This window comes from Clytia hemisphaerica, unplaced genomic scaffold (genome assembly GCF_902728285.1).
Source record: "Clytia hemisphaerica strain Z4C2 unplaced genomic scaffold, Clytia hemisphaerica genome assembly, whole genome shotgun sequence".
In the NCBI taxonomy this organism is placed as follows: domain Eukaryota; kingdom Metazoa; phylum Cnidaria; class Hydrozoa; order Leptothecata; family Clytiidae; genus Clytia; species Clytia hemisphaerica.
The window spans coordinates 457,431-485,180 of NW_027103699.1; the positions used below are offsets into that span (position 1 = coordinate 457,431).

General features: G+C 34.6%; 4 protein-coding genes across 4 annotated transcripts; 3 read left to right on the plus strand and 1 right to left on the minus strand.

Annotated features, from left to right (window-relative positions):
* Positions 1 to 681: 681 nt before the first annotated feature.
* LOC136803998 (glutamate receptor ionotropic, NMDA 1-like) lies at positions 682 to 3,062 on the plus strand. The gene is made up of 3 exons (XM_067060737.1): positions 682 to 1,520; positions 2,217 to 2,386; positions 2,629 to 3,062. The coding sequence occupies exons 1-3, from the start codon at positions 759 to 761 to the stop codon at positions 3,050 to 3,052; spliced, it is 1,356 nt and encodes a 451-aa protein (XP_066916838.1). The 5' UTR covers positions 682 to 758; the 3' UTR covers positions 3,053 to 3,062.
* Positions 3,063 to 3,312: 250 nt separating this feature from the next.
* LOC136803994 (glutamate receptor ionotropic, NMDA 3A-like) lies at positions 3,313 to 7,504 on the plus strand. The gene is made up of 5 exons (XM_067060730.1): positions 3,313 to 3,495; positions 4,153 to 4,610; positions 4,979 to 5,819; positions 6,122 to 6,291; positions 6,855 to 7,504. Exons 1-5 carry the CDS (start codon positions 3,394 to 3,396, stop codon positions 7,300 to 7,302), a joined length of 2,019 nt encoding a protein of 672 aa, XP_066916831.1. The 5' UTR covers positions 3,313 to 3,393; the 3' UTR covers positions 7,303 to 7,504.
* Positions 7,505 to 7,580: 76 nt separating this feature from the next.
* Positions 7,581 to 11,461, minus strand: LOC136803988 (uncharacterized). The gene is made up of 2 exons (XM_067060723.1): positions 10,075 to 11,461; positions 7,581 to 9,141 (listed from the first exon to the last, which is right to left on the minus strand). The coding sequence occupies exons 1-2, from the start codon at positions 11,423 to 11,425 to the stop codon at positions 7,763 to 7,765; spliced, it is 2,730 nt and encodes a 909-aa protein (XP_066916824.1). The 5' UTR covers positions 11,426 to 11,461; the 3' UTR covers positions 7,581 to 7,762.
* Positions 11,462 to 15,019: 3,558 nt separating this feature from the next.
* On the plus strand, positions 15,020 to 19,217 carry LOC136804009 (uncharacterized). The gene is made up of 4 exons (XM_067060751.1): positions 15,020 to 15,720; positions 15,979 to 16,244; positions 16,396 to 16,525; positions 17,262 to 19,217. Exons 1-4 carry the CDS (start codon positions 15,597 to 15,599, stop codon positions 17,672 to 17,674), a joined length of 933 nt encoding a protein of 310 aa, XP_066916852.1. The 5' UTR covers positions 15,020 to 15,596; the 3' UTR covers positions 17,675 to 19,217.
* The last annotated feature ends 8,533 nt before the right edge of the window (positions 19,218 to 27,750 follow it).

Sequence of the window (27,750 nt, forward strand, 5' to 3'; positions counted from 1 at the left end):
TTTTATCACCCGACCAAAACTTTTACCCATTTTTTTTATCCTAGACCAAGACTTTAACTTTTCCCCCAACTAAAACTCAAATCCAAATTCTTTATTAACCGAAATAGTGCTTTAAAGATCAAATTTCGAAGCTAGTGAAGGAAACTATTTCATTTGGACAATTTAAGGCCGGTCTCCACTTGTGCGCGCTACAATCGCACTTTTTGGCTTCAATCCTTTTTGCTTGGAAAAAAGATTACGTCATAAAAGTGTAGCGCGCGTTCAAAAAAAAAGTTGAACACATTTCAACTTTTTTCAACCGTTACGTCAGATCGCGCCAATGGAGTTGCTTCATTTTTCTTTTGACCAATAGCGTGGAAGCTTTGGTCGAAAAAGTGCGATTGAAGCGCGCGCAAGTGGAGACCGGCCTTTAGTCGGGTGGAAATGACTAAATTGTAAAATTGGTCGGGGAAAAGTGACGAATTTGAAATTTTGGTCGGGGAAAAGTAAAGAAAGTGCGTCTAGGTGACGAAATTTTTCCCCGATGAAATTTTTCCCCGGCTAATTAAAACCCCGCAATTTTTTTCCCTCATAAGGTATACTTCCGTGAAATCGGGGATTAAAGGATTTTATCAAGATTTAAAACTTTTTGGAACAGTGAAACTTTAAAATACTATTTCATCTTGCATTTCAGAAACTCCGCAACTCAAACTCAGACATCAAATGTCGATCATGGGAAGTTTAATGGATATTTTAACTCGAATCATATCAGTTTTCATATGAGAGCTGTAACAGCACTTTATGCCCCATTTGTTACACTTGTACCAACGCCAAACTTAACCAACGCTAAAACAGAATGTGGGGTCGCCCATTGTTGCCAGATACCATCCAAAAATCATAACGGAACAATAAAATGGAAAACTAGCTGTTGTTCTGGCTTTACCGTAGACGTTTTTGAAATGGTGCAAAGAAAATTAAATTTTGAGTATACTCTTTATATTGTTGAAGATGGAAAATGGGGTACTTTTGAAAACGGATCTTGGAATGGGATGATTGGGGATCTCGTAAACAATAAAGCTGACTTCATTATCAATATCATGACTCCTCTGGAGCAAAGGGCGCAATACATACATTTTACAAACCATTTTATGGAATCTGATTTTGGAATTGCAAGAGTCAAGGAAATGACAAAGGACATATCGAGCTATATTTTTAAACAGCTTATTTCAAATCCTTTGAAAAGAGCTTTGCTAGTTTCCTTGATAGTGGCTTTATTGAGTATATCTTTATTTGAGAATCTCAATGCAAAGTGTACAAGTAACCCCTTTGTATTTTTGCAAGATACCATGGCTTATGTCTTTGGACTGACATTTCAAAGAGATATGGGAGGTACAAATCCTCGAATGTGGTCAGGGCGTCTTGCTGCTCTTGGTTATGCATCTGCAATGACCATCATTATGTCCATCTATACTGCCAGAATCACTGCTAACTCTATTGAGCAGGTCGTTCTGGATGACTTCAAAGGTTTCCAAGATGATAAGGTATTTAGTTTGCTTAACCCATAATCTTTGAGCAATTCTACACTGACACTCAATCTAAAGGCCAGTTCCGTAAGAGAGGCTACCCAGGCTGGCAAACCACTTTGATCTTTTTTCATCCAGATTATTGATGAATATAAAACCGGTTAAAAGTAAAACAATCATCCCAGAGGCAGAATTTAACCAGGTCATTACTTTCGCCACATCTCTTATGAGTCGAACGTGGTGTGTGCAGAGTGGATAATGCTCTGTTGTGATTAGGTTACCTCTGCCTTATTAAATCATATTGAAGCAATAATATAAACACCCCTGTCCCTGAATTTGATTTGAAAAGAAAAGAACACCCCTGTCTCGCAGCCCCCGGTGGAACTTCTTTTTACAATTGGGATGAAATTTTCTATCGAAATCCCAATGGGGATAGAAATTCTATTTTTCCCATTAAGTTCTGAATAGGGATAAACGTAAATTCAAATTTCCGGAAGGGCTGAAATTTTAAGCTATTTTCCCACCTGGGACGAAATTCTTACCAAATTTGGTCCAACCGCTATAGCATATTTAATTATTACTCGCATCGTAAGATTATCAAAAGAGAATACACTTGGACAATAGGATTCCTAAATTGTTACACTTATAATTATTGGATCCAAATCTCTATATTACTTTTCATGTTAGCTTTAATTAAACTTTCACTACTTTTAGTTTCAAAACCCAACAGAAAACTACAAATTTACGATGGTTGGCAATCAAGGATGGGCTATAGAGTCATACTTTAGAGAACACCCTGATGAGAGCTATCGTAGGATGTATAAATTCATGTCTAAATACTTTGTCAGCAGTGCCATTGAAGGTGTTCAAAAATTGCTAGATGGGTAAGTGCACCTGAAATTGAGAAAATAAACTGTGAAGCTTGCATTGTCTTGATGTCTGTATTAGAAAACATATTTGTGTTATTGTAACTCAATTTTCTTTTCACTGCTGCAATTTTGTGGAAAAGTATATTTCATATTTTACCGCTCCGGAAAAGATTTGTTAAGTTACATTTTAGATTCTTACAATCTTAGCAATCTTAATGAAGGGCTAATTGAATGATTCGACGAATTTGTTTTACTAGATCAATTCAAGCCTTCATCACAGACAGTGGCTCATTTCCAGTCGAATTACATAAAATTGTTGCTCAGCTGGGATGCCCAAAAGAAATCGAGTTATTGGAAAATACGTATATCGGAAAACATGGATTGTCATTCGCTTATCGTAAGAATTTCACTTATGGAGAAATGATATCTAATGCTTTATTAGGTCTTTACGAGACTGACAACTTAATTCAATTGAGAAAGAAATGGTTCCCAAGCTCTCATTGCAAAGGAAAAACACCAGTACAGCAATTTGACTGGACTTATTTTTCTAGTATTTTGGTTCTCGTTGGCTATACTGTTATAATTGGAATATTTGTCAACCTTATTGAGCATGTTTATCTATTCGTCAAAAAGCAATGGAAAAAAAGCCAAAATGATGAAAAAGTTACAGTTACGGTATAGATACTGTAAGAGTCCCCTGGTATCAATGTTTAAGCATTGATTTTCGATACAAACGATAATAAAGACGAAAGTTTTAATTATTTACGATTTGTGGTAATATCGATTCAAAACTGTGACACCTTCACTATACTAAATATTTTATTCATCAGTTTATGAATGTATTTGTAAGTTATCTATTAACTTTCCATCAACTGTCTTCCTCAAGTAAATACCATACATTCTTATTTTCATACTATTATGTCGGTTTTTTTTTTCAGCGATGAAGTTAAATATGATTAAAAAACAAGAGTAGTTTTTGTTTTTTGGCAATTTGGCAAACTTTGAATTTGATTACTATAAAAATGTTTTGGTATTCATTTTATACAATCTTGACGTTTTCCATTTATGGAAGATCCCAAAATCTGGTAAGCATTGTCGAGAATAACACAATCTTCAAAGATAAGGTAAATTTTTACATTCTTAATGCTCTTTATTTTTTTTTTTGGCAAAGGTTGATTTTGCAGGATTTGAATTTCTTGGTTGAGAACATCCGCAAAATCTTAAAAGGGGTTTAATTTAATTATTCATTCATAGAGTTATATTTCACAGGTCTATCGACCTCTACGAAATAATTTTAGATTTATAAAATATTGTCTAATTCTTCATCTCGTCCAGTCGTCAGAAGATATGGACAGAGAAGACGTTGTTTCGGTCTTTGTCCTAGGTTTTCTAACTAGGCGAAGGTTTGTTCTAGGGCTTCCTCTTACATGCCAAGCGAAATCATCATTTTTTTAATTCATTTTTTTCGCCTTTTGGCACATATCTTTAATAATTTTTCTTTCGTTGATGGTGAAGTCGTCTGTAATGCTAAAGCCACCAATTTCGTTGAATCGTTTGTCAGCTTATGCAGATTTTACATTATTCGATCTTTTTCCTCCATACTTTTTAAGATCAACTTGATCAACTTAAAAAGTAGTGTTTTGAATTTTTTGGACATTTTTTGGACATTTTTTCGAGAAAACCCTCTCTAGATTTTGTTTTCTTTTTCCCCTTCAAGTAGCTTAAAATCGCTTTTTCTCAACATTGTTATTTTACGTGACATGAATTTTCTATATTTTCAGTTTAATCATGGAGCAAATCACAGTGCCGTTATAGAACTGATAGAATCAGATTTGAACCAAGTAGTAATTACATATGGTTATTGCAATGAAGATATCGCTGGATTCTTTCTCATATTCTCTCCTTTGCCTGGTGCAAACGAATCCAGTTGTGTTTTGCTGTCGATAGTGAATAATATTGATAATGGTTTGTACCTACCATATATATCAAAATCGCCAAAGAAGAAGATTGTTGTTTTATTGCAGTCAGATTTTCTTCAATTACTCTTATTAGAATTGGATCGGCTTCTACTACAAGGATTAAAATTATATTTAGTTGGACTAACCAGACAAGAACTATTGAGATACAGAAAAGATTTTCCTTTCTTTACGTTGGTGCCGTACTCAAATGAAGAATTGACTGACAATAACAACAGTTTATTAGCAACATTCTCCAATTTTACTGAATTTCAGTTTAAAAGGTGAAATACTTTTTGTTCCTGTTAACGTATTCCATTTCACTCGCATTGTTTTTAAAACTAAAATTTTTCCCATCGATCAACTGCAACTTTAAAAATGTAAATTTGTGATTGAATTGAATCGACACGAATTTTCACACCGTTATGGAAAGCTCAGCTTTCCGAAACACGGTAGACATTCTCGCAGAAAATAGGAGTGAAATTACCTATTTCATATACCTTTCTGATATTTTTCTTAGCCACTGTTTGCGAATTTTTGAAGATGATATAAATCACCAGCCGAAGAAGCTTTCAACCTTTTTTTATTAAACTAAGGCAGGTCTCCAGAACTTTAAGGTCTTTTTTAGACTGACATATCCATTTCACTTTAGAACTTCAGTTATGGATTCCTTGGAAAGACATGCCAACATATATCAGAATGATAATACTGGATCTTTTGAACGTGCTGTGAGAGTAGTTACAGCATTTTATCCACCTTTTGTCAAACAAGTTTCTCCAGACATATCTAATGTGACAGGTGATTACAAATGTGGGCAAGCAAAACTCTGTGAGGTACCAAAGAAGAATCAAAACGGTACAGTAACATGGACAGTGAGCTGCTGTACTGGGTACATTGTCGATAGTTTTGAAATGGTGCAAAGAAAATTAAATTTTGAGTATACTCTTTATATTGTTGAAGATGGAAAATGGGGCACTTTGGAAAACGAAACTTGGAATGGAATGATTGGTGATCTTGTTGATAAGAAAGCTGACCTTATTATCAATATCATGACACCTTTAGAAATACGAGCTAAAGATATACATTTTACTCACCATTTTATGGAGTCAAATTTCGGAATCGTTAGAGTCAAAGAATACAATAGTGATATTCCAAGCTTTGATTTTCTGAAGCCTGTTGGTGGGAACTTACATTTTGCAATATTAGCTTCGACTATCTTGACTCTATTGACGATTTCATTTCTAGAAAATTACTTTTTGAAATTTACAAAAAAACAAGGAGTTTTCTTTCAAGAAACTATGGCTTATGTCTTTGGATTAACATTCCAAAGAGATATGGGTGGTACAAATCCTCGAATGTGGTCAGGGCGTCTAACTGCTCTTGGTTATGCATCTGCAATGACCATCATTATGTCCGTCTATACTGCCAGAATCACTGCTAACTCTATTGGGCAGGTCGTTATGGATGATTTCAAAGGTTTCAAAGACAAAAAGGTTGGTATATCTTTTATTCCTAATAGATCCAGCCACGCCCAAGACTAATTTTGTTTCTATAATTGTTTCTGTCAAAACTTTCTAAAATCGAGTATATAGTACCATGAACTGATTTTCTATTTTAAATGTCGATTTAGCTCAATTTTCCTAGACAAACTCTGTTTTTCAATCCAAGTGGCAATTATTACCCCAGTTGAACTTTATAATCCTTTTTGGATCCTTCCTTTCCAGCTTTGGAGAATTCTCTTAATTTTGAAACACTTTTTATCAAAGTGATAAAATAGGGGTATTCTCTATTTTAGTTTCAAAACCCATCTGAAGATTACAAATTTACTTTGGTTGGAGGTCAAGGTTGGGCCATAGAGAGTTTCTTCAGAGATCATCCAGATGAAAGCTTTCAAAGAATGTACAAATTCATGTCTAAGTATTTTGTGAAAACAGAAATTGAAGGAGTGAAAAAGCTTTTGGATGGGTAAGCAACAAGTGTACAAAAATACACGTATTAATCCTAACACTTCAAGAGCTTGAGTTTACATGGTTACTGTGGTTGAATGACATTCGGGGTGGGTACTTAGGCAAAAATGGGTGCTGCAGACCTGTCTGAACGACTGAATGATAGAAAGGTACCCAATTGTAAAATTTCAAATTAATCAAGTAAAGCAGGGCCGAATTTGGAGGTTCTTGGATCACTCGTTGACCAAAAATGGTGAAAAAACTGTCCCGTTCGGACATACCCCTCATCCGCCAACCCTAGTACCCCCTCCCCCAGGAAAAACGTCAAAATATATTAAAAATTTGACGTAACTCAACACTGGTAAACTAGAACCCAGTACTTTTGATGCCGCTTTAAATGCAAGAGAGTTTGGGTTTATACCGAATGTTTTATAGACAAAAAAAGAAGTTTTTGCGAAGGAATTCTCTGGAGAGAGCTTTTTTTCTTGAAATGCGTGATTACTGTGATTCGTACCTGTTACATCTAACTTCGTTTTAATTGAAAGGAAATAATGATAACTTTTATTTTATTCTTCTTTGCAGCACCATCCAAGCCTATATAGCTGATAGTGGTTCATTTCCAGTCGTTCTACAGCGAATCACTTCTGAATTAGGCTGTCCTAAAGAAATTGAGCTTTTAGAAGAAAGCTTTATCGGAACACATGGACTTTCCTTTGCATATCGTAAAAACTTCCCTTATGGAAAAACAATATCAAATACTTTGCTTGGTCTTTACCAGACAGGCGCCTTGATTCGATTGAGAAAGAAATGGTTCCCAAGCTCTCATTGCAAAGGAAAAACACCAGTACAGCAATTTGATTGGACTTATTTTTCCGGTATTCTGGTCATCGTTGGCTATACTGTTATAATTGGAATATTTGTCAACCTTATTGAACATTTTTACATGTTTCTCAGAAAAATGTACAAATCAAAGTCTGCTGATCTTACAGAACAGAAGAGGTCCACAAAGTACACCGAAACAAACATTTGAATATTTTGAAAATATATGTTAAATAAAAATGAGTGTTAAATAACAAATGTTACATGGATGAGATTCGGTGTTTTTTTGTTAGCTAGGTCGATCTAAGTTTTTCTGCAATCCACATAGAATAAAAATGAAAAACCAAATCAAAATGAAAATTTTTGTCAGAATAAAATGGAAGCTTACAAGAGTACGTGACTATAAGTTTGTTGAGTTTTGCTATATATAACATACAAAATAATTTTATCAATGTTTGCAAATCAGAATAATCAAAATCGAAAGTTTGGCTGATGGTATTGTGGGGTGTTTTTTGGAGTCTGGGTGAAATTATATTTTATATTCCTATCTAAAATATTCCAAAAAATAGCTAGAATATAATTTTTTTATATCAAAAAGCTACTTTCCAGAGACCATCGACTGTATTAATGTATGTAAAATATATTTTTTCTACGTTTATCTACACAAGCATCTAAATTTTCTGAAAATCAAATTTTAAATTAAAATCAACATCATTGACAGGGTATTGTCTTGCGAACACACAAAGAAAAACCATTGATTTCGGTTTCGATATTCCTGTACACGACAAACCATTTGATACTTTCTTCAAATTGAAAAGTGAAGTAAAGGTTAAGGTAATGTTGTATGTCTCTGTTAAAGATATATTTACCACTTCGAATGCAATAGACACAGGATGTCTTTTCATATCTCCCGCATCTGATATTTGCTCTATGGTGTATATTTTACGGACCAGTAATCCAAGACCTTTAGAATCATACTCATAGACTGCTTCATCGATATTATCTTTACCAAATATTTCATAGATCTGTGACGTTCTTAGTGAAGAGAGATCATCAAAAGCTAATTGATTGGTGGCTTGTTTTGATGATTCCATATTACAAACACAAAAGCGAAATTGTTTTGGTGCGTCACTACACTCTCGATATTTACCAAAGGTTGATATACGATCGTATGATAATAGTTTCCCTTCATATGTTTTCAAGTGTTCAGCATTTTTATAACTAATTTCAGTACTAATCCTCTCTTCTGTATTCTTGGACCCTTTCCCAGGAGATGATGTTATATCAAACGTTAAAATAACACTTTCAGTTGTTTTTCGTTGCATTACGTTTTTAAAACTTGTTGGAACCATTCGTTTACATTGTCCTTCCAATGATACAGAACTAATCAAATTGTTCACTTTCCCAAGAGCAAATTCGACAAACGACATTAGTTCTGTTGTGTTTTCGATTGGCGAGTCCCAACCCTGGCAAACACACAAATTTGGCATTGCCATTTCAATATCATTACACGTACGATTGGCTGGTACCAAATCTAAAAGCCCTTTCCTAAGGTGATCTTTCGAAATGAGTCTTTTAACCGTATGATGAACATCGATTAAGTTAACTAATCTGTACTGATTCGCTTTCAAATTCTGGATTCCTCTTTTTCCAATAAGCTGTTGAACTTGCTCAGGTATCACCATGAACAATGTTGGATGGAATTGCTCATAACGACCATCTAATTCCTGGAAAACATAACTGGTATATGTATTACCATGGTCACTGAAAAATATAGTCAGTGTATCTTTAGCTTTAATCATTTTCTTGAAAAATGTCTTTAATACTTTATCAACACCTTGGATTCTTATCCCTCCTTGATCATGTCCAATGTTTAAAACGGTGAAACTGAATAATGAATCCTTAGTTGATGAGATTTTCTTGTAAAGGTAGTCTAAGTAATAACGATCAATATTTAGTCCATTGTAACATATTTGTTCCCTGGTGTTGAAAATATGTTTCTTGTATGGTTGAGATATGTCAATGATTTTGCAAGAAGCGAATGTAAGACCTGAAAATAAGATAAGATTCTTGCGTCAGCGTTTTTTTTTTGTACACCCCTGTCTCGATGACCTATGGTAAGATATTTTTCTTTTAATAGCTGAGAATAGTGAGTGGCACTATCTAAATAGCTCATAAAATCTAGTGTGAAAGAGAATCAGCTAAAAAGTAAAGGATATTTATCTCGAAGCACTTTTTGAGTAGTGGTAGTCGTGATAGCAAAATCATCATTAACACCCCCTTCTCACAGACGCAATGGGACCCCTTTCCACTAGAAAAATTAGCCAAAATATCGTGCCCTGTTTAAAATCGTACTCGAATTTTTGTCCCCACTGAAAATAATCAGATAAGCAAATCCTCACTGCAAAATATTGTGCTATTTCTTCCATCCACAATGGAATTCGAATTCCCAGGGAAAATCAATCAATTAAAATTTTTGTCTATTATTTTTACCCCCACTGGCTAAAAAATTTCACCGGGCCTGTGATAAGGTGATGTTCAGTAAGATTGGGTTTCACCTCGGTCTTCGAGAACACCCCTGTGTCACAGACCCGGTGGACCCCCCCGCCCCGGTGGAAAAATAGGCCAAACAATCGTCCCCGGTGGAAAAAATACCCTACATTTTCAACCCCACTGGGAAATTGCCCTATGATTCTATCCCCATTGAAAATTGAATGGAAAAAATTGGATTCAAAAACCATCCCCACTGGAATTTTTGAGCTGGAAACAATAGATTTTCTATCCCCATTGGGATTTCGATAGAAATTTTCATCCCTGCTGAGGGAAAAGGTTCCACCAGGGCACTGAGATAGGGGTGTTCGAGACGAAAGTGCTACTAGTTGACAAAATCAAACTGGCTGAGGTACCGCAAGCCATAGAGGGAAAATGAATTTTTTTTGGTAGAGTTTATTTGATGCAACGTTGAATAGAAATATTCATTTACCTGGGTCATCAATATGAGTTGATTCATTTTTGAATTCGGCATAAAATTTCTTCCACTCTTGAAACTTTCCCAAGTCGATGTTCATTCCATAAAGACCCTGCCAACACATATCTTCCTGGTAAAATGTCTTGTATCCATTATCTTTTACAAATTTTAACATATTCTGAAATTCTATTTTCAGCGTTTCTTTTTCATTACTTGTCAAATTTTTAGGAAATATTTTCCCATTGAATAAGGCATATAAGTTCTCCGTAGTATGACCAAAAACAGATTGAAATAACTCAAAATCTAATATCTCAACTTTTCTGTCTTTATTTCCTTTAGTTTGGCGTAAGAAGTCAATTGTCTTTGGCAATGAGCGATAAAAATGTGACCTTGATACTGAATCTAGTAAAACAATATTTATGTTTAATTGAGTCTTAACACCAATTTTGTCATTTTTCCTTTGAAATGAATTCAAAAGCTTTGATCTATCCAATATCAAAAGTTGTGTCTTATTCTCATCGTATCCACAGCTCAAATATAAAAAATCGTTCCCTTGTTTCAAAGTCTTTAGGGCATACCTCATAACATTAAAACTTAGCTGTCTGGCTGATTTGAAACCTTCCAGAATAGGTCTAACGACACCTGACTTTAAATCAAGTAAATGAATTAAGATTTCATTTTTTAAATCGAAACCACATGCATCAATTCGACATCGAAATCGATTCTCATTCTTTGCATATTGGCATATGATTGTCTTCTCAATACCTCCACAGGTATTGTTTGTAAAATTGTATTTGTAATTTTCAGTCACATATTTACAAGAACTTTGGCTCATCTCGTGTTGCTTGCAAGAGATAATGCCTCTTGGTACAGAATCTTTAGGCGATAAGTATTGAACTGGACAATTGAACGTTACTCCATCTGTTCCATTTAAAAAAGTCTTAAAAGATTTAGACTTTGATGCTTTTTCAATATTTGACTGGCTGATCCCATCCTTCTTAGATTTCAGTTTGGTTTGTAATGGTGTAGTCCTTATCTTTAGTTTACTTGAGAGTATAGAAGTTACAACTTGGCCTTCACTTAGATCAACAGTAAAAGTTTTTGGAGGATGTGGTGCTCCAGATTGAGGTCTTTCATTTTTTGTGTAGAAGGCATGATCCAATAACTGTGATTGCCCGGTATTACGCTGTTTGACACGTCTTGGGTTCAGATTAAATTCATATACCGGATTTAAATTACTTTGGTTTTCTTCGAAAAAACTTTTATCCAAATGAATAATAGATGTTACCAAGAATAAGGCAAATACAAAAACAACTCCAGAAATACTGAAAAGGCATCTTTTTATTTTGAGCAATTTGCGTAGCATGATAAACCACTTCTTCTTTGAATGAAATCTAAAACATAACACAGACACAAACTACACAAATTAAGCTATTACTTATCTATTGAACATGGAATTAATTGTACTTCCTCAAAATGCCCCATTAGTATTATTTCAAATAGAGAATATAATTGATTAATCTAATGAGAAGTCGCAGCGTCGTAACTCCCATAACAACAAAGTTAAGGCTAAAATCAATTTTCAAAGGGACATAACCACGTGTCATTAAAGAGAACATTTAAAATCACGTGTCCAAAACAAACTTATAACTAACAAGTAGCTGTCTATGATTGCCTCGCCAACGCATTCATAATCGAGAATGTTTGAAGGCCGAATTCCACCGGATCGTTTTATTGGAACACCATCCAAAAAGCGCACAGCTAGAAATTTCTAAAGTTAAGCGCTATGTCTTGTTCCTTTGAGTACAATCTCGAAAATTATTTTATTCAAGAAAAAACAAACACAAAATCAATTATTTTTCTTTAAGTTTTCTCTGTTGGCTGATAAAAAAAGAAACGAGGTGTACAGCTTGGTGCACACAGTAAATATCTTGACATCCCTTGTTTACTTTGAACTAGTTACCGAAAGGTATATTGCTGTCTATCAAGAGTTATTGACTTGATTCTTGTAAAGTGGATGCTTATAAGAAAAATGAAGAAGCTCATGTTATACGCCATCCTTTGTTTACTTTGTAAGAAATAATTACCAAAGGGTATAATGGCTGTTTATCAAGAGTTATTGATTAGATTCTTGTAAAGTAGATGCTTAAGAAAAGTAAATCTATATTATAATACGCTTAAATCGGAACTCTTCCATTCTCGCATGAGGCTTTTTCGCTAGCGATTTTTAAATACACGGCAATTTTTTTCGCGCCTTTTTGATTGTATATTCAATTCTATTCGCCAAGTGCACTTCCATTCAAGAGAGCACATTTCTCCTTGATGGAGAAACACAACTGACTGTGCAATAGCACTATCAGCATAATTTATAGTTTTTTAAAAAAAAGTTTATGTCGGTTATGAAATAATTTTGATTCACATGGGAATACGTCGAAGATAAAATTTGAGTTTTCAAAAAGACATCATATTTATGATTACCCTTGAGATTAATAAAGCTCCGATGACATTTCCCTTCTATTTGATACTCTGATAAAAACATTTCAATTTAATGGACTTGACAATATGAGAAAAGTTGATGACTTATTCCCGTTGATGACTTATTCCCAATTCAATTATGAAATTTTTTAATCAATGTTTGCTATTTTTTGTTCTATTGAGATAGCAAAATGAAAACGCTTTTACTTACGCATTGAGTTTAATTGTTAAATAATTGTTGACTCTGTTAAGAGGTATTGAAAAAAGGCACTCTTTATATTCCACCGTAAAGCACTGTGGTCTTTGAATTGATCAGTGTTGCCAAGTACCTCTAATACTGAATTTGAATTTCTATTTGTTTTTTATCTTCATCCTTGCGTGAGGAAAATAATAGTCTTTCCTCTCCCAAAACCCAAAAAAAGCACGTTTAAAGTATGACCGATTTCTCGCGAGAAATTTTTAACTCAATTTTCACCAATATTTGCATGAGCATTATTTTTAGCGAGTCAAGAACATTAATGTTTGAAGGTTTTCAACAAAAGAAATTATGACAAATTTATACAATTTAATAAGGAGAAGAAAAATCAAAATTCAACTAAAAATACTTTCACCATATTTTTTAATGTGCATTAATTTTAGTGTCCCCTTAAAAATTTTAAACATCAATTTTTACGAAAAAGGCCTAAATTTAAGAACATTTCTTCTCGCAAAATAAGTACATTTGTATACAAATCCCTACAAGTTTCTGAAAAATAGAAAAGCGAGCGAAGCGAGCGTATTAAAAGGAGTAAGAAGTCGTCTCGGACGACGCCGGGACGGCTAGTATGCTTATATTGTGCATTGTCCCTGTTTTACTTTGAAAGAACTAAAATCAATACAAGTCACAACAAAATAGATAAAACAATAGGTGCGCGTGAACATTTTTTAACCACGGCGGCCCGCTCAGAATCGGAAGAAACATCAACGACATGAATACAAAAGCTCCTGCGGGGCAAAAACAATTGAAACAATCAAATCAGCCATATTTGTTTTTATACTTTATTTTGACATGTGACATTTGTTTTGATTTTGTATCCCGCTGTACATACTGTTTGTTTACCAATTTCGTCAGTGCTTTTATGTCCCTTTAAAATGCTAGATAGAGTTATTGAGAAAATTTACAACCGAGGTGAACATTTAACCGATGAAAACAAATTATTTTCAGAAAAAGCAAAGAGGTACTGTTTTGCTGGAGGATACATTGTTTGTGGAAGGGCATATTTTAAGCAAAAAGTACTTAAATTAATTTTGGGCATTTGGCACCTTTTTTTGTCTGCAAGTGCATAGTTTTTCAAGCTTTACACTTTAAACCAGGTGCACTTCAGAAGCTTAAAATATTTAAAAGATCAGCTCTTGTGATATTATATCTTTGGGGCTTTGGTCCAACTTTTAAGGGAGTTGGAGCCATTCTTGAGAGAATTCATTTTTTGGTTTTTATGACAAAATCGATTATGACTTTATAATAATTTGTTTGCGATTTTTACAAAATCGAGCAAAAAACATAGTGTCTGGAATAATACAGATTAATTCTCTTCTTAAAGATATTTACTAAGCAGGAATTACCTGATTTTTTATAAACTTTTTTAGAAACTTTTGGCTGAGGTTTTTTTTTCGTGAATTTCAGGCTTAAATGTACTTAAAATGTTCACACATAATTGACTTAAAAGGTGCACAAAATAAACATTTTCTGGAAAATATGGTTGTTCTTAAAATCGAGCCCCATGTTCTCATGAAGATATTGCGAAAATATAACGTTCTATTTTTCACAATTTGAGAAAAGAAAATATTATATTCTTTGGATTTCTTCCTTTGAATTTCTTGCGAGAATTCCTGGAAAAAGAATTCGTACAAATTGAAAAATGATGCTGCACCAAAGATTAAATGTTGAATAAATAAAGATCAAGCAATTCGAAACAGCAATGAAAGACAGTTGTAGTTTAAAAGTTATACTTCTCTAAAAAACTTCACTTTTCTAATCAGCCTTGCCTTGCTAAAATTGTTTCATAGTATTAATTTTATGAGTCAAATGCCCGGAAGAGAACACTACTGTCTCACAGCCACAGTGGGGATAAAAAATTTTAATGAAGACCCAATGGGGATAAAAATTCTATTATTCTATTGTTCCCTAAGTCAAAAAATCTGGTGGGGATAGTTTTGGAGTGCAATTATTTAAATTGAATTTTGAACGGGGATGAAATCAAAGTCAATCTTCCAGGGGATGAAATTGTAGGGTATTTTTCCCTTCGGGGACGAGAATTTGGCCGAATTTTTCAGTGGGGCTGAGGTCCCAGCGGGTCTGTGATACAGTGGTGTAAGAGATTACCGTCTATTGGCTAGAGGTTATTGTCGTGTATGTTATGGCAATTGTTGTGGGGTTGATTATCATAGATTATCGCTCCTGTATTTTAGTTCTTCTTCCTATTTTCATTTTAAATCATTGCTATGATCAAGACACTTAAATAAGAGAGTTTTTTTTGCTTGTCATGTCTTTTAAAACTCCGCTGTATCAGTGCCCTGGTATACGCAGTTGGGTTTCAAACGCGACCGGTGATCAATGCACAGGTTAAAAATATTATTTTGAGGATTTTCTAGGAGAAGAAAGAGGATAATGAAAAAACTTGAATAGATTAGTCAATTCATCCCCTCAATCTTAACCGTTTGACATTATCGAATGCAATGGCTAACAATAAGGTACTATTCAATATTGTCAAGACGATAAAAGTTAGCACAAACGTCAGAATTTTAAATTAAAGAAATGGAAGAAAATATTTAAAAATAACTAAAAAGAAATGACAAACTTGAATAATTTTGTCCTGGAAAAAAAAGAAATCGCAGTCAAACAAAGCGTTCAATTGATTCGATTTCTACGTTTTTTTTATATAGAATTAATAAGATTTCGATTTTGTGCTCGTTCATAACGTTAGTGGGGTTAAAATTTATTACTTAAATTATATAAATATATATTTTACCAAGAAAGTTTTATTTTACCAGTTAGAATAGCCTATGTCGACGGTGAGTTATCGATGAAGATAAGGAGTATGAATCTGTTCTTCGGGATATTTCTACGTATTTCATTGGTGATTCTGCCAAGCTGTTGTCGTTGTCAACAAATTAAGAGGCTTAGTACGGTGCAGACAAATAGCAGTGGTAAGACTTTTTAGATTTTAAATGATTTTTTAGTCCTATTGACAATAATTTTACTTGCGAAGGTTTCAATCCATAATCATTCTTTAGTTTGAGCCAAAACATCGACAGTATAAATTGTTATCATTTTATATTATCTTGCCCTTAAGTTAAGGCAAGAATTAAGTAAGTTCATAATAAATAGACATGGGTTACGCAATACCAAATTTATATATTCATTTCAACCTTTCAAGTGAATTCAAGAGCCGCGTTTTATTTCAGTACAATATGGATTTGCAAATATGGTGGCCCATGTCAATCACATCCTTGATGTAACACCAATACAAGTTATTACAAGTAACATAACATCAAACTCGAATTGCATTGCACATTGTATCAATTTTGACACGTGCACCAGTACCAATGTTGTAGTACAGAACGCACTAGCCAGTGCTGGCCACCTTGAATGTCAACTACTGGGCACTGACCGTTTCAGAAATTCTACAAGTTTTGTTGAACAAATTGGATCGACACATTATGCTATCAGTGTGAGTTTATTTTAAATTTCAATAACACATATAGTGGTTCAGGAGGGGGTGCAGTGTACAAAAGGGCGACATCTATTCTGATGGGGTGTGTGTGTGTGTTTGTTGAAAAAATTGTCATGTACTGTGTCTCTAAGTCTCATTGTTTTTATAGCATGATTGTGAATGGGAAGATACGTGTATCAATCCATACCATAAATGTATACCACATTATGACAATGACACTTATGAATGTCTATGTCCGTTTCAAACCTACGATGAACATTGCATGAATGAGCTAACAGGTATTGTACAATATGGTCATTTTGAGGCATATTTTTTAATCTTTTTCCCTGTAGATTCATTCTATGGTCCTAAGCGAAACCTCAAAGGAAGTTTTTTTTTAATTTAAGATTAACGTTTGTAAACTTTTACCAAAAAAGATCATAGAACAATGAATTTTTTGCTGAAAATTTGACCTTGGTTTAACCCCCGGGGGGGGGGCACTCAAGGTAAATGACCTACCAGACGTTCGGACCTTAAGGGTAGGTTTTTCATAGTTCAGCTAGTGCACTGTAAGGGTAGGACATTACAAAACTGCACTGAACTGCACTGTAAGCTTTTGCAATTTTTTTGGTAAAATTGGCACAAAATTGGTCAATTTTGGAGGAAAAATTCGACATTTTCTTGGAAAATTGCAAAAATTTTGAAAAAGTGCACTGTAAGGGTACGATTTTTCATGGAAATTCACTGCACTGTAAGGGTCTGATTTTAGAAGCCAAATTTTGGGCCGAACGTTTGGTCGTTTTCAGATCGTGTGCCCCCCCCCCCGGGGTTTAAGAAGGATTTTTTTTCTCATTTTTCATCTTCATTCTCAAAGCTTTTGCTGATTATTTCATATTTGATAATGTCTCACTGTTGCATTTCTTTTAAATAAGCATTAAACAGCTATTTAATTCGAGTTCGATCAAAAGTACTGCCGTTATTGTCTCCGCTGCAGTTTTTTATGGTGACAGACTTTATTCTACTCTTTATTTCAAGAAAACATGGCAATTCACAAACCTGTACTGATGTCAACAACGTATGGAAACCAATACAGTTCGTATTGTACTGATGGCGAATTCGGCCCAGGCTCCTCAATCTGTCACACAGATAGTAGTAAAAATGGATGGATACAAATCGATCTTGGATCACGAAAAATCATCACATTCTTAATTTTACATAACCGACATACAGAAAATTTGAATTTATTAAGGCGCCTATCACAAACTGATATCAACGTCTTCGATAGTCCAGGCAACAATCAACGATTTTGTACACACATTGGGGATACTGTTGCTTTGGTTTATTTTGCTCGATGCACTAAGCCTCTTTTAGCACGGTACGTAAAGTTGTCACAACTTGATATTGGATCGTCAAGATACATGAGTCTTGCTGAAATCATGGTTTATTAATTCCATAAGAAAAAAAGGAAGGAGGATAATACGGAAAATACGGAACTTTTCAAATAGATTTTCCAAAAAATTGAGGGGTTAGAATAAGAATGTCCTGGGTGGATCATTTTCAAAAAATTAATTAGCAGAGGGGCACTTATTAGGTACCCGAGAATATTTGGCACTTTTAAAGTTGTAAAAGATGAGGTACATGAATATGGAATTCAACCCAAAACCTTGGTTGAAGCACTTTAGCTTGAACATTGATGTATCTAATATCTCACTACTATGACATGGCGCAGTAGTGTAGTGTGGTTGTTTTCAATCTTGACCACCGTTAAGGAGCTCGAGGTTCGAAAGTGTGTTGGCAGGTAGTCTAAACTACACTACGTAAGATTCTAGCGAGACTATTTTGCTCCTCCCCTATTAAAAGAAACAGGAAAGGGGACACTTGATACACATACTTGTGACGCGCAGTTTTTCGGATCAAGTGCGATAATCAAAGAGTCTGCTAAATCACGCGCCCATATTCTTTACGCGCCCATATTTTTTACGCGTCTTAGTTTCTACTTATTTATAAGCAATATTATTTATTTTGTTATTTAATTATTTAATTTAAAAAGGAATCTAAAGTCGTAGCCAACATATATGTCTAGTTCTTCAGCAGTCACGAGCTGAAGCAGTAAAATCTCAATACTATCATAACGAATAGTCCATCAACCTTAAGCATGCCATTTAGTCTTGCTCGTTTTTGCTTTTCTTCTAATTACCAGTTTACACTTATTTATAAGCAATATTATCTATTTGTTATTTAATTATTTAATTTAAAAAGGAATCTAAAGTCGTAGCCAACATATATGTCTAGTTCTTCAGCAGTTACGAGCTGAAGTTGTAAAAAAATCTCAATACTATCATAACAAATAGTCCATCAACCTTAAGCATGCCATTTAGTCTTGCTCATTTTTGCTTTTCTTCTAATTACCAGTTTACATTTATTTATAAGCAATATTATTTATTTTGTTATTTAATTATTTAATTTAAAAAGGAATCTAAAGTCGTAAACAACATATATGTCTAGTTCTTCAGCAGTCACGAGCTGAAGCAGTAAAATCTCAATACTATCATAACGAATAGTCCATCAACCTTAAGCATGCCATTTAGTCTTGCTCATTTTTGCTTTTCTTCTAATTACCAGTTTACACTTATTTATAAGCAATATTTTTTATTTGTTATTTAATTATTTAATTTAAAAAGGAATCTAAAGTCGTAGCCAACATATATGTCTAGTTCTTCAGCAGTCACGAGCTGAAGCAGTAAAATCTCAATACTATCATAACGAATAGTCCATCAACCTTAAGCATGCCATTTAGCCTTGCTCATTTTTGCTTTTCTTCTAATTACCAGTTTACACTTATTTATATGCAATATTATTTATTTGTTATTTAATTATTTAATTTAAAAAGGAATCTAAAGTCGTAAACAACGTATATGTCTAGTTCTTAGTAAAATCTATACTATGAACAATGAAAAACAAACAAAAAATTACCAGTTTACACTTATTTATAAGCAATATTATTTATTTGTTATTTAATTATTTAATTATTTAATTTAAAAAGGAATCTAAAGTCTTAAACAACGTATATGTCTAGTTCTTAGTAAATTCTATACTATGAACAATGAAAAACAAACAAAAAATGAATCTTGTAAAACTAGGATAATTTCTCGTTATTTCTTGGACAAGAGATCATGGAGGCCTCTTCAACTCTTCAGTCGGGGTAGCGATGTTGGATAATAAACAAATTGGAGGACAGGAAAAAATAATGCTAAAAAGAAAAAAGAAAAAGAAACGGTGATAATTCATGATCAATGCTAGAAGATCACAAGGATCATGAAGTCTTTCTTTTAAGGGCTCTGACCATAGTGAATTTTTCATAATTGCCGTGTTTAAAATGTGTTTTCGGACTGATGTAACCAACAAAACTATGGCATGTTATACATTTTCTGTTAGACAAACTATTCCTGAATCTGAAAATTCAAAAATTGCATTGAAAAAATTTGATGAAGAAGACAATGAAGACTTTTGCGAGGAAGAGTATTTCAACTTTGAAGAGCTTAGTTTCGGCGAAGAAAAAACATTTTGAAAAAACTTTCGCACTAGATGGTGTATCTTTTACCGAACAATAAAAATTTTTGCGGAAAATTTTTGTAAATGCTTCTTTGTCTCGAAATCTTCAAAATAGTGGTTTTTCATCAATTTTTCATCTGGATTTTGCTTAAAAAAACAGTCATAACTTTTGACACATCTTTTTAGAAAAATTTTCCGCAAAATTTAAAATAGTAACAATTCTTTGCGGACAGTGTAAAGAAATTTTGAAACAAAAAGGTTAATTACCCATTAAAACTTAGCACTTTTTATAAAAGAAGGTGATGCAACATATTATTAACGTCTTTTTAAAGTTCATAACGTCATTTCTGCAATTAAATTCTTAATTACTCTGAAGGAATTTGATTAAAGAGCAATTTATAAAGGTAATTCTTTGTTGAAAGTGTTAAAGAACCTAAAACATAACTTTTATGTTCAAATACTAAAATCAATTTTCTGACTACGGTCAGAGCCCTTAAGAACTTTATAAACTCGAGACAATATAGCATAAAATAATGCAACAACTTTATTGAAAAAAAATACCAACATAGCTCCATCTAGGGATTTCCCCCGGGGGAAGGGGGGGGGCACACAATTTCGAAACGACGGTATGTGCCGTGCAAAATCTGCTTTTCAAAATCGTACTCTTACTGTGCAGTTCAATATGGCTGAAAAGGTACCCTTTCAGTGCATTTTCTCTTGATTTACCCAACCCTTATAGTGCACTGTATTTCTCAGCTGTAAATCTGTGTGAAAAAAAAGTTTGGGAAGTTTTCTGTTTTAAAAAAACTTTACAAAACATTGACTCGATTCGTTACCTTTGAGAAAACTGGGAAGTACATTGATCCGTTGATTCATTACCCATAAGTAATACGCACTTGATTTCACACAGTGACTGTTGATGGACTAGTTGTCCGAAATCGGGGCTCCGTTGGGCTAATGCCTCTCCCCAATGTACATAGCTTAACAGTTCTCTCAAAGTTAGCGGGTTGGTTGGAGATTGGACACTAGCTGTGTCTCAGTTCGTGGCAATACACCGTTTAGGAGTGTCGACTGCGCACGCGTCAATCCAATTTTCCATTGTTTTGATTTTAGCGATCACGGAAAATTCACTCTCCTCCGCAAAAAAACGGTAGGTAAACATCTGGTTCTCACAAGAAAACATAGCAGAAAAACGGTAGGTAAAGAACTCCTTTTAATCATAACTTCTTTTCCTCTTGATGAATTTTTGTGAAATTTTCAGGAGAGACTTATAAGATTATCATTGATATCATGTTCAAATATCTAAATCATTCTCTTTAAAGGGGAGAAAAAAATTCACAATGTTTACATTCCTCTAACCTTTCACAGTACTAAAGTGCGCATTTTTACCTACCATTTTTACCGGGCCTCTGCAATGGAGTACCCTGAAATAGCGAACATTTCGCTAAATGCACAGAGCGCGACGGCCCATTTTCCCTTTCCTACCGGGTGCGCCACAAAAAAGTTTCTCTCTTTAAAAGTAATTTTCTCGAAATCTAAAAATTTTAAAAGAACCATTCGTATTTCATTGGAAAGAAGAAAGATAGACTTAAATTTTGATGGGTCATTTATTAAATTCGATTCCTTAGATCAAAAGTTATATCTAATTGAATAAAAATGTTACTTTCAGAAAGTGCTCGAAAACGTTAAAAATCGACCTATTTTCAAAGAGAGAAACTTTTTTGTGGCGCACCCGGTATCTTTCACCTTACCTGTTATTCTACTTTCTGAGATTTACTCTCTCATTTCTGACTGAGTTTTCATACCTGTCAATCATTTGTCAATCAATTTCGACCAGTCTAATTTTCGCACCGAGTGGGATTCGAACCACCACCAAAGAAAGACATTCCGATCCGGAAGCCAGCGTTCTATCCGTTGAGCCAGCGCCGCACAGCAATCCCATGCAATTCATAACACATTATACCGAACTGGCAAAAGACGGGGGTAATGTTATTATAATATGGGTAAAAGTACCCCTTTTTTAAACCTGACTGAAATGACCCTACCTCCCAATACCCCCTGAATCACGGAATGACGGATAAGAAAAATTATCGGGGAAAAAATCGCTCTGCGCGCTCTGTGCATTTAGCGAAATCTCACCTAAGGTTTACCGTCGCAGAAAAGAAAATAGGCACTTTCCGCAGTCACAACGAGAACGGCAACGACAACGGCAAAACTTGTGAAATAACATATAGGTGTGAAAAAAATAGAGAAGTTGCCGTTAGTTGTGGCTCATTTTTAATTCCGCAATTATTTTTCACAACGTCAACGTCTATCATTTTTTTTAAAGTAACGGAAAACGAAAAACCTCTGGAGAAAATCTCGAAGCTTTTCATTTTCAATGCAAACTAAAAATACTGTAATGATCAGAATTATTTTGTAATGTTATTAGTAACGAGATTAACAAACTGAACAAATTTAAAATCAGGATTTCAAAAATTCAATACTTGAAACTTACACATCTAGCACAAGAAAAAAAGCTAAAAAATGATAAAAGGATATTGACGAAGTAGTGCTATTGCACACCCCTGCGAAAGGTTTTTGGGAGTTCAAAATTTCCTTGAAAGCATTCAATGTTTCGTGTGAAATCAAGTGCGTATTACTTATGGGTAATGAATCAACGGATCCTGCACTAATGTACTTCCCAGTTTTCTCAAAGGTAACGAATTGAGTGGGGATTGAACTCACGACCTCTCGCTTGCGGGCGATTACTCTACCAACTGCGCTACCGGTTCGTTTCGTCGTAAATACACTAGTTCGTAGTAGACGAGGGGAGCGACGTGCTCAATGTTCACCATCCGGTACCTGAATTCTACGAATACAACGTTTAGGAGTCTCGCTATTAGATTTCGCTAAATGCACAGAGCGCGCAGAGCGATTTTTTCCCCGATAATTTTTCTTATCCGTCATTCCGTGATTCAGGGGGTATTGGGAGGTAGGGTCAGGGTTGCTAGTAACGGCTTGTCACTGTGCCGGGTGCATACTCGGCGCCTTGGGCCCCGCAGGGTTGCTAGTAACGGCTCGAATTTCAGTCAGGTTTAAAAAAGGGGTACTTTTACCCATATTATAATAACATTACCCCCGTCTTTTGCCAGTTCGGTATAATGTGTTATGAATTGCGTGGGATTGTGCGGCGATGGCTCAACGGATAGAACGCTGGCTTCCGGATCGGAATGTCTTTCTTTGGTGGTGGTTCGAATCCCACTCGGTGCGAAAATTAGACTGGTCGAAATTGATTGACAAATGATTGACAGGTATGAAAACTCAGTCAGAAATGAGAGAGTAAGTCTCAGAAAGTAGAATAACAGGTAAGGTGAAAGATACCGGGTGCGCCACAAAAAAGTTTCTCTCTTTGAAAATAGGTCGATTTTTAACGTTTTCGAGCACTTTCTGAAAGTAACATTTTTATTCAATTAGATATAACTTTTGATCTAAGGAATCGAATTTAATAAATGACCCATCAAAATTTAAGTCTATCTTTCTTCTTTCCAATGAAATACGAATGGTTCTTTTAAAATTTTTAGATTTCGAGAAAATTACTTTTAAAGAGAGAAACTTTTTTGTGGCGCACCCGGTAGGAAAGGGAAAATGGACCGTCGCGCTCTGTGCATTTAGCGAAATGTTTACACTACTGAAACTACCATCTTTAATTTTAAGGATGACGTAATGTCACGGAAAATAATATTTTGACGCTCGAAAAAGAGCTTTCTTTTGGTGTATCACATTGCTATGTTCCGACCGAGATTGAAGAAATAAGTCCTTAGCAACGGGATTTTTTCCGTTGCTAGGGCGATTTTTCAAGCACCCAGCAGGACAAAAATGCTCACTGCGACCTGAAAAATAAAGATATCTCTCTGAAATTTCCAGGAGATGTTCAGAAAGACCTAAGGATTTCAAAACACCCAAAAACCAAAATTCGACAATTTTTTCGATGATTTTCCATTTCTCAGTAGACTACCACCTTAAAACGGGCTTTCTCCATAATAATAATTTTCAGTGTCAAAACGCCTTCCGTACGCCCTGACCGACGCCCGTTTTAGCGCCTAAAGAAAGTCTACTTTATAAGAATCAAATCAATATCTCTTGATTGAAGGCAATATGCCTTTCGGTAATTAGTTCTTGCAAAGTAAACAAAGGATGGCGAAAAAGATGAGCATATTTATTTTTATTATAAGCATCTACTTTATAAGAATCAAATCAATAACTCTTGATTGAAGGCAATATATCTTTCGATAATTAGTTATTAGAAAGTAAACAAAGGATGGATAAAAAGATGAGCATATTTATTTTTATTATAAGCATTTTCTTTATAAAAATCAAATCAATAACTCTTGATTGAAGGCAATATATCTTTCAGTAATTAGTTAATAGAAAGTAAACAAAGGATGGCAAAAGAGATGAGCATATTTATTTTTACTATAAGCATTTTCTTTATAAGAATCGAATCAATAACTCCTGATTGAAGGCAATATATCTTTCGGTAATTAGTTATTAGAAAGTAAACAAAGGATGGCGAAAAAGATGAGTATATTTATCTTTATTATAAGCATTTTCTTTATAAGAATCAAATCAATAACTCTTGATTGAGAAGGCAATATATCTTTCGGTAATTAGTTATTAGAAAGTAAACAAAGGATGGCAAAAAAGATGAGCATATTTATCTTTATTATAAGCATCTACTTTATAAGAATCAAATCAATAACTCTTGATTGAAGCCAATATATCTTTCGGTAATTAAGTCTTACAAAGTAAACAAAGTATGGCGAAAAAGATGAGCATATTTATTTTTATCATAAGCATCTACTTTATAAGAATCAAATCAATAACTCTGATTGAAGGCAACGTGCCTTTCGGTAATTATTTCTTACAAAGTAAACAAAGGATGGCGAAAAAGATAAGCATATTTATTTTTATTATAAGCATATCTACTTTATAAGAATCAAATCAATAACTCTTGATTGAAGGCAATATATCTTTCGGTAATTAGTTATTAGAAAGTAAACAAAGGATGGCGAAAAAGATGAGCATATTTATCTTTATTATAAGCATTTTCTTTATAAGAATCAAATCAATAACTCTTGATTGAAGGCAATATATCTTTCGGTAATTAAGTCTTACAAAGTAAACAAAGTATGGCGAAAAAGATGAGCATATTTATTTTTATTATAAGTGTCTACTTTATAAGAATCAAATAAATTTCAGAATTTTTGGCGTTTTCACTGTGATAACATGTGAGCGATAACTTCTCTTTTTGAGATGTCTATCCCATGTCATCTCAAAAGTAAAGTTAAAAGTAAAGTTAAAACCAAGCTTTCTTCCTCCAACTTAAATTTTATTGATAAAACGAATTTAAAAAATCTACACATGCGTAATTTTGCTTACTTAGGGATATTTCGATAGGAAGCTCTGCGGGGCATTCTTAGCGACAACTACTTGCTAGTATAGGTCAATAATGGGTCCATTTGTTTCATCACCTTTTATGCCACTTATGCCACTTCGTTTTCTTGTTAGTTTGTTTCCGACATAATTTATGCGACCATTATTGACGTAACTAAGAGATATAACTTCTGTTGGAAAGCTTCTCTCGTTAAAACGCTGGTGGTCACGAATTACAACCGTTGGTCCTCACTTCGGCTACTTTCCACAACCGACTAAATCGTGGCTTATCGTTAAAGAGGAATACCTAGACAAGGCTGAAGAAATTTTCCGGGAAACGAACATCCAGGTTTCGAAAGACGGTGAAAGGCATCTCGGTGCAGTTATTGGTAGTATAAACTTTAAAGACCGTTACTGTAAAGAAATTGTTGATAAATGGTGCAAGGAACTTACTCTTCTTTCAGAAATAGCGGTGACTCAACCACAATCAGCATACACGTGTTACACCAGCGGTTACCAGCATCGTTTTTCGTATTTTTTAAGAACAATTCCAGAAATGGAAACTACTTAACACCCCATCGAAACAATCGTCAGACACCAACTCATTCCAGCCATTACAGGGGGTAAAATTGTAAATGACTTAGAAAGAGACTTGTTATCATTACCACCTAGACTGGGAGGCCTCGGTCTCAAAAACGTATGCGAGATCGCACCCATCGAACACGAAACTCGAGACAATTCACCAAACATCTACAAAACCAAATCTTGAACCTCCAACCACCAAATGACAATGAAACAAAAACTAAAGCAGCGATCAAAACTGAGAAAACCCGAAGAAATCAAGACAAACAAGATCGTATCAGGGCGGAAATGACTGATGATCAAAAACGAATCCATGAAGCCAATTGCTATACCGGAGCATCGAACTGGTTGACCAACCTTCCAATCAGAGATCAAGGCTATGATCTTAACAAGGAACAGTTTCACGATGCACTGCGAATTCGTTATGACTGGAGTATCCCTCGTCTACCAAGTGAATGTGTCTGTGGTAATCGCTTTGATATCAGCCATGCTTTGTCCTGCAAGAAAGGAGGCTACGTTACTCTTAGACATAACGAGGTACGAGATATCACTGCTAAACTTTTGGATGAGGTATGCGTCAACGTACGAAACGAGCCGAGACTAATCACCCTTGACGGCGAAGGACTGACGCACAAAACCGCGAATACGTCCGAAGGAGCACGACTTGACGTTAGCGCAACTGGGTTCTGGACACCTGGCCAAAGAGCATTTTTTGATATTAGGGTCTTTGACCTAAGCGCTCGAAGGTACAGGGGTTTGGAGCTCAGCAAGTGCTTCCAAAGAAACGAAAACGAGAAAAAGAGACATTACAATGAACGTGTGAACAGTGTCGAAAATGGTACCTTCACCCCATTAGTATTTTCTACAAACGGAGGTATGGGACGTGAATGCCAAACATTCTACAAAAGATTGGCCGTGATGCTTGCTGAAAAACGTGGTGTACGTCTCCATGAATCAATTTCGTTTATTCGATCAAAAATATCATTCAGCTTGTTGAGATCGTCTTTGTTATGTATTCGTGGATCCCGTTCCATTTGGAGTAGAGAACTGAATACAAATGATATTGAACTGACTAACTCTCGTTCAAGAGTTAGCAATAATTAATGTTTCTTAATTAATTTTTTTTTTTTTTTTATAAATTTTATTGAGTTTTTATGAAATTTTCAAGTTTCTGTTTCTTTACAGCCCGGCGCAACTACTTAGTTGTGCTATTACATTCTTTTTCAATCGGTCATTTTCGTTAGACCCTAGGTTAGACTTATTGTCACTTGCTGCTAGCTACAGTCTAGTGCCACTAGCGGTTATTGTTTTCAATTATTTATTTTATTTATTTATAAAACCACATTTACTCTAATTTATTGCCCCTATTGTAAGTATATATGAAATAAAGATAAAAAAATTTTGAAAAAAAAAAAAAAAAAAAAAAAAAAAAAAAAAAAAACTAAGAGTTCGCAAGATGGTAGATTTTCACATTTTTAACACGGTTTCCATTTGTTTCACACGATGGTGGCATTTGGGGGAAAGATAGCCTGGATATCCAGGCTGTAAACTATTTTTTACAGCCTGGTCTCCCTAGAGCGATTTGCATTCTCTTCATGCAGTCCGCTTGCTTGCGCTCACTTCGCTAAAGTCGTAAGGGCCACTCTACACAGCGCGGAGCAATTCTAAAGCAAAAATAGGATAGTCCTCCAGTTGCTAGTGAAGATAGGGCTTTCTGTTACATGAAAACATGAAAAAAAAGAAAACAGAGGCGAGTTCATTTTCCAAGAAAACATGGTTGGTCATGATAATGCATGCAAACTTTTTTATGGACTTTGGTGTAATCTTTGGATGTTTTAAATAGTTTTAGATCTTGTAAGACTTCTTTTTATTAATTTCTGTTTTGCTGCCCTGGGTTGACTAGGAAACATGGGTTTGCACTTTCATTCTCTAGACTAGGGAGCCCGGGGGGGGCACTTAGGCAAAAATAGGTACG

Bases quoted from the DNA above. Each gene is read 5' to 3' on its own strand.
- LOC136803994 (XM_067060730.1), top strand. From the start codon at position 3,394: ATGTTTTGGTATTCATTTTATACAATCTTGACGTTTTCCATTTATGGA. The intron at 5,820-6,121 runs GTTGGTATATCT...TCTCTATTTTAG, and splicing joins AAGGTTTCAAAGACAAAAAG to TTTCAAAACCCATCTGAAGA. The intron at 6,292-6,854 runs GTAAGCAACAAG...TCTTCTTTGCAG, and splicing joins GTGAAAAAGCTTTTGGATGG to CACCATCCAAGCCTATATAG.
- LOC136803998 (XM_067060737.1), top strand. From the start codon at position 759: ATGAGAGCTGTAACAGCACTTTATGCCCCATTTGTTACACTTGTACCA. The intron at 1,521-2,216 runs GTATTTAGTTTG...CACTACTTTTAG, and splicing joins AAGGTTTCCAAGATGATAAG to TTTCAAAACCCAACAGAAAA. The intron at 2,387-2,628 runs GTAAGTGCACCT...TTGTTTTACTAG, and splicing joins GTTCAAAAATTGCTAGATGG to ATCAATTCAAGCCTTCATCA.
- LOC136804009 (XM_067060751.1), top strand. From the start codon at position 15,597: ATGAAGATAAGGAGTATGAATCTGTTCTTCGGGATATTTCTACGTATT. The intron at 15,721-15,978 runs GTAAGACTTTTT...GTTTTATTTCAG, and splicing joins GGTGCAGACAAATAGCAGTG to TACAATATGGATTTGCAAAT. The intron at 16,245-16,395 runs GTGAGTTTATTT...TTGTTTTTATAG, and splicing joins CGACACATTATGCTATCAGT to CATGATTGTGAATGGGAAGA.
- LOC136803988 (XM_067060723.1), bottom strand. From the start codon at position 11,425: ATGCTACGCAAATTGCTCAAAATAAAAAGATGCCTTTTCAGTATTTCT. The intron at 9,142-10,074 runs GTAAATGAATAT...TCTTATTTTCAG, and splicing joins AACTCATATTGATGACCCAG to GTCTTACATTCGCTTCTTGC.